General features: G+C 38.7%; 1 protein-coding gene across 1 annotated transcript; it reads right to left on the minus strand.

Annotated features, from left to right (window-relative positions):
* Nucleotides 1-5,184, minus strand: dda1 (DET1 and DDB1 associated 1). The gene is made up of 5 exons (XM_063013192.1): nucleotides 4,870-5,184; nucleotides 3,535-3,615; nucleotides 3,391-3,442; nucleotides 1,636-1,697; nucleotides 1-1,218 (listed from the first exon to the last, which is right to left on the minus strand). Exons 1-5 carry the CDS (start codon nucleotides 4,876-4,878, stop codon nucleotides 1,114-1,116), a joined length of 309 nt encoding a protein of 102 aa, XP_062869262.1. The 5' UTR covers nucleotides 4,879-5,184; the 3' UTR covers nucleotides 1-1,113.
* Nucleotides 5,185-6,173: the final 989 nt, after the last annotated feature.

Below are 6,173 nucleotides of genomic sequence, written 5' to 3' on the forward strand. Positions count from 1 at the left end.
TCAACATTGCAAACGTTTAATAATACAACAAACACAACAAAACTTGGAGAAATGGACAAGAAACACTGAGGAAAAACTGCTGACACAATAGAATTTTCTTACATACCAGTGTTCTGAACTTTGTAATGGGGGGGGGGGGGGGTATGATTGACGTAAACAGGGTTTAACATTAGACACGAGTAAGCCACATGCATGAACCTAATTTTTTTTTAACATAGCTTGTCACTCATACCTTGTCAACCACATGAGAAATTTTTTTTTTAGTTTTGCTTATTATCAGAGTACTATGATGTTTAGACCACAATAAAGACCTGAAGTGGTCCAACCCAAGGATTTTAATATACCACTTTAAAACATTTAAGGGAAAATAACATTGCCAGAGATATTATGTCCTGATGTGGCAGTATATATTTGGCCATTATGCTTCACTGTTGCATTTTCTGGAAACGACCAAGCGTTAAGTTGTTGAGTAGACTGTATTCTTTCTTCTATGCTTAAAAGAGAATCACTGTGTTGTATCTAAATAAAAATCAAAAGACCAAATCTTAAGTGTGTTCATGCACAAGTAGGCACTCACTATAAAGCTATCACATCACTTTACACCAGTACTCCTACATCTAAGTGTGTCCAAATAAAAAAAAAATACATGTACATGAATCACTGAACTGAATTGTCTGACTGAAGAAAAAAATATCTACAGCTGAGCTGTGAAAACGCTGATCTGCACACACATATCTACACAGAAAACAGTGTTCAAGTCTGGCACACAAATTCCTGCATGATGCAGATTGATGTATGTCAGTCTACACCCAAGTCTCCACGCCCTACCTGAACAATTAACAGTGCACCAGGTCCACACATTCTGGCAGTGGAAGCTTACAGTGCCCACCCCCCAAGTGTTAAACACCAGGATGTATGTATGTGCAATTTGATTGACAGGAAGCGCTTAAGAAAATAAAAAAGCACACCATTAAAAGGTCTCGCTCGTGTTTTCTTTCCAATGTATATCCCAGTCTCATGTGCAGTTGTCTACTGGAAATGTAGACCAGGTATAACAGACTTCTGAAAGGGCATTTTGGTGCCAGTCCTTGTGCTGTTCATTAAGAATCCAGTTTAAGAATCTTCGTTCATCTCCTGACTGTCGGTCCGGGCGATTTTGCGTGGAGGTGCGGGACTTCCTCCTTCACCCTGGTCCTGCTCTCTCTTCTTTGCTGCGTTCTGCGTATGATATATGTAATTACTACACAAGTGTCACGTAATTACATCACCACTATGCATTACAATACTTTAAATGATATGGATCAGGATTAGGATAAAATACATAAGAGTATTCCACAGCTTTGCTAATTTATTTATTTATTTAAACATTCTGTATCTTAGTGAACAAAACCTATTTCTTATTGTGTTCTGGATACAAATGACCCACTAAGCATTTTAGGTCAATTCCACAAATGTGCTTACTTGCTGTTTAGTAGTCTTAAATGACAAAAGATTATGATATTCATGCTTTCATGAGGATTTACCTTTAAACAGCATACATGTTTAAAACATGTATTCAATTTAAGAAATGCAAATACAAGCATTTTTACTTTTACTCTCATTTTGGCCCCCACTGTGTTTGTGTTTTGCATGTACCTTTTTGTCCCACTGTTGGTGTAGGTAGCGTAAAAGAATATTTGTTTTCTCTGTTACAATAACTGCAGAGAGGTTAAAGAAAAGCAGGGATTTAAAAAGATGAATGTGTCTGTAGATTATATTTGAATATAGATATACAGTGTATCACAAAAGTGAGTACACCCCTCACATTTCTGCAAATATTTCATTATATCTTTTCATGGAACAACACTATAGACATGAAACTTGGATATAACTTAGAGTAGTTAGTGTACAACTTGTATAGCAGTGTAGATTTACTGTCTTCTGAAAATAACTCAACACAGCCATTAATGTCTAAATAGCTGGCAACATAAGTGAGTACACCCCACAGTGAACATGTCCAGATTGTGCCAAAAATTTGTCGTTGTCCCTCCCTGGTGTCATGCGTCAAGGTCCCAGGTGTAAATGGGGAGCAGGGCTGTTAAATTAGGTGTTTTGGGTACAATTCTCTCATACTGGCCACTGGATATTCAACATGGCACCTCATGGCAAAGAACTCTCTGAGGATGTGAGAAATAGAATTGTTGCTCTCCACAAAGATAGCCTGGGCTATAAGAAGATTGCTAACACCCTGAAACTGAGCTACAGCATGGTGGCCAAGGTCATACAGCGGTTTTCCAGGACAGGTTCCACTCGGAACAGGCTTCGCCAGGGTCGACCAAAGAAGTTGAGTCCACGTGTTCGGCGTCATATCCAGAGGTTGGCTTTAAAAAATAGACACGAGTGCTTCCAGCATTGCTGCAGAGGTTGAAGACGTGGGAGGTCAGCCGGTCAGTGCTCAGACCATACGCCGCACAGTGCATCAACTCGGTCTGCATGGTCGTCATCCCAGAAGGAAGCTGACACACAAGAAAGCCCGCAAACAGTTTGCTGAAAACAAGCAGTCCAAGAACATGGATTACTGAAATGCCCTGTGGTCTGACGAGACCAAGATAAACTTGTTTGGCTCAGATGGTGTCCAGCATGTGTGGCGGCGCCCTGGTGAGAAGTACCAAGACAACTGTATCTTGCCTACAGTCGAGCATGGTGGTGGTAGCATCATGGTCTTGGGCTGCATGAGTGTTGCTGGCACTGGGGAGCTGCAGTTCATTGAGGGAAACATGAATTCCAACATGTACTGTGACATTCTGAAACAGAGCATGATCCCCTCCCTTCGAAAACTGGGCCTCATGGCAGTTTTCCAACAGGATAACGACCCCAAACACAACCTCCAAGATGACAACTGCCTTGCTGAGGAAGCTGAAGGTAAAGGTGATGGACTAAACCCAATTGAGCACCTGTGGCGCATCCTCAAGTGGAAGGTGGAGGAGTTCATGGTGTCTAACATCCACCAGCTCCGTGATGTCATCATGGAGGAGTGGAAGAGGATTCCAGTAGCAACCTGTGCAGCTCTGGTGAATTCCATGCCCAGGAGGGTTAAGGCAGTGCTGGATAATAATGGTGGTCACACAAAATATTGACACTTTGGGCACAAATTGGACATGTTCACTGTGGGGTGTACTCACTTATGTTGCCAGCTATTTAGACATTAATGGCTGTGTGTTGAGTTATTTTCAGAAGACAGTAAATCTACACTGCTATACAAGCTGTACACTGACTACTCTAAGTTATATCCAAGTTTCATGTCTATAGTGTTGTCCCATGAAAAGATATAATGAAATATTTGCAGAAATGTGAGGGGTGTACTCACTTTTGTGATACACTGTATAAGTTGCAGTTCTCGTGTACACTTACTTTGCTCTGATGGATATTCCCGTGTTGGCAGATATACTGATGGTCTTCTATTCTGTACGATGACAAGCAATTTGAAATGCATTTCATCATTTTATGATATATTATAGATATGTTAGGATACATTTTAAACAGTAAAATACTTACCGATGCTTTGCACACAGAATCTGCATGAAATCTACTAAAGTTGGTCTTGTTGTAAACTGGGAGTCCCTTCAGGAAATCTGCCTATAAGGTTAAAGAGATCAACACGAGTTAGTTGTACAGGGGAAAGAAAATTATCTTTTCTATATTCACTATAGAAAACATACAGTATTTGTATCCACAACTACAGAAAAATATTTTATCATAACATGTTTGTATCAGTCGTTACTTCTAGCTTAAATATCAGTATTATATAAGGAAAACTGTGATTTGGGACAATTAAGCAAACGTTTAGACAAACTCTGAATAAACACATTTACACAAATTAAACATAAATGTGGCGTTTTACATATATATATATATATATTTATGTATATGTATATATGTATATGGCTATATTGGCCTCATTGTGCAATATTGTCATGTCACTTTACTATTTAATAATTTAATTACTATTCAATCTTTACACTAAAACTATACCTCATGCATCATTACAGTTACCAGTTATTCATTTTATGTAAATTACAAGAAATACTTAGTTCTAGTTTTTCTGTTTATTATCTGTTGTACTATGCTACTGGGGCTTTAATTTCCTTCGGGATCAATAAAGTATCTATCTATCTATCTATCTATCTATCTATCTATCTATCTATCTATCTACAGATCAGCAGTGCATTAGAACGTGACATTGCACATAATCAGCGTATTATTTGTAAACTACAAGCAAAGTGGTTCGTTAGCTTTTTTTTATGAAGGTTAATTATAATGTTCTGTGGGTCAACAATAATGAGTTTTAATGCAGATATGATGCTGATCAGATAGATGTAAGCTCACCCTAGCAATGCTGTATATAAACATGCTATGCTAACCCAAGCTTAAGTACCAGTTGTGTACAAGCACATCGACGTGCCTATTCTAACCAAAGAAACGTATTGTTATTACTTTAAATATAATTAAGATCTATCGTTTTAATTATTCACAAAAAACACGTGTAAAATTAACATTTCTTACGTAATGCTATTACACCCACAAGTTGACAGAAAGCAGCCAACGTAACGAAGCTACTGCTTTTCGTCATGCTACATAATGGAATGCTATTACAAACTAATTTATCATACTGATAATAAGTTAGGTGTTTGATTGTATAATATAACTAGTTAATATAGTCAGAAAAGTAAACGACATATAACAATGTCAAAGGCTGTAAATGTAACAGTGTTAGCGATGGTATCTAGTACACGCTAGCTAATTAGCCTCGTAGCTACAACGTACATTATAGTGGCTAACTCGTGTCACTGCTCAAAGAACGACGTACAAAAAAGGAGGTTTGTAATTTACCTTATCCATCCTGATAGTTCAGATGGATTGCAAATATTGTAGTACTGTTTACCAAAAAAACAACTGTTCACCACGCTAGCACAGCAGGCTCGCACAGCTAGCTTTTATAAGCTAGCTAGACCACCGAGCAAAGAACTAGTGTATCTAAGCGACCCAACATTTACTTACAGCATATACTGTATGCCCCATTCACAATGTCCTAAAAATATAATGTCCTAGAAATTAAACACAAAAATTTACACAACACACGACCCTACGACAAGCCTTTAAGCGCCCCGAGTAAATGACTAGCCGATGTGACTCCTCTTGAGGTGTTGTTAGGAAACGAGTGGCTCTTTGAATCGACTCCTTCAATGAAACGACTCACAGTTAAGATCCGTTTTCAAGTTGCTCAAAAGCGTGCAGCATGTTTGCAGGTACGACCTTGATTAAATGATGATTACACTGATGTGTACAAGGTCAAGACTTTAAAGAAGAACCAGTCAATTTTGCCTGATCCTACAGCCACCAAGTTGCTTTCTTTGGTCAAGTTGCCAACATGTAGGACAAACAGAACTCATTAAGAACTCATTAATCCTTGCTGCCATTAGCCTTTAAATAACACATTGTGAGCATGGCAAACTGACAAAGGTCAACTGATCCAACAAATCCTGCTTTCTCCAAGATTTCATGGATGGGAGGAGATGGCACTAAGATGCACCGTAGGACGAGCCATCTCACAACATACTTAAGTTGAAGGACCTGCTCCATGTACTGCTACCAGATATCGCAGGACTCCTTCAGGTGTCTTGTGGAGTCCGTGACTTTGTGAGTCTGAGACGTTTTGACTGCATATTTTGTGAGTAATCCTAATCCTTTGTGAGTAATCTTCAGTAGTCTGGACATATGCTGCCTTCAAGTTCTCCTCGGAAGTTCCTACTTACGAGTTTGGAGGTCGTAATTACGACATGATGTGCGTTCAAGTGTTTTTAGGTCGGGTAAAAATGGACGCTATGACAAAACTCCTTTTGTTTGTGCTTTTATTTTTGTATAATCAAAAACAGGAACTGTACTTTGCCTTACTGAAAGAAAATGAAGTGAAGAGGAATGGTGAGAGCTGAATCCCAGTACAACTTGTTTGCTGCATCTACAAACACTGACAAAAAACAAAAACAAAAATCTGTGCACAAAATATCTGCTCATGAGGCAACACTTTTTGGGTTCTTCTGATAAGCTTTGTTGCTATTCTTCATCAGAACAAGTGCACGTTGTGTACAAAATGTATACAAGCTTGAACTTTACATTTAACATGCAAAACTGCCGCT

This window comes from Trichomycterus rosablanca, chromosome 17 (assembly GCF_030014385.1).
Source record: "Trichomycterus rosablanca isolate fTriRos1 chromosome 17, fTriRos1.hap1, whole genome shotgun sequence".
In the NCBI taxonomy this organism is placed as follows: Eukaryota; Metazoa; Chordata; class Actinopteri; order Siluriformes; family Trichomycteridae; genus Trichomycterus; species Trichomycterus rosablanca.

Bases quoted from the DNA above. Each gene is read 5' to 3' on its own strand.
- dda1 (XM_063013192.1), bottom strand. The intron at 3,443-3,534 runs GTAAGTATTTTA...GTCATCGTACAG, and splicing joins ATTCTGTGTGCAAAGCATCG to AATAGAAGACCATCAGTATA. The intron at 1,698-3,390 runs GTAAGTGTACAC...ACCTCTCTGCAG, and splicing joins GGAATATCCATCAGAGCAAA to TTATTGTAACAGAGAAAACA.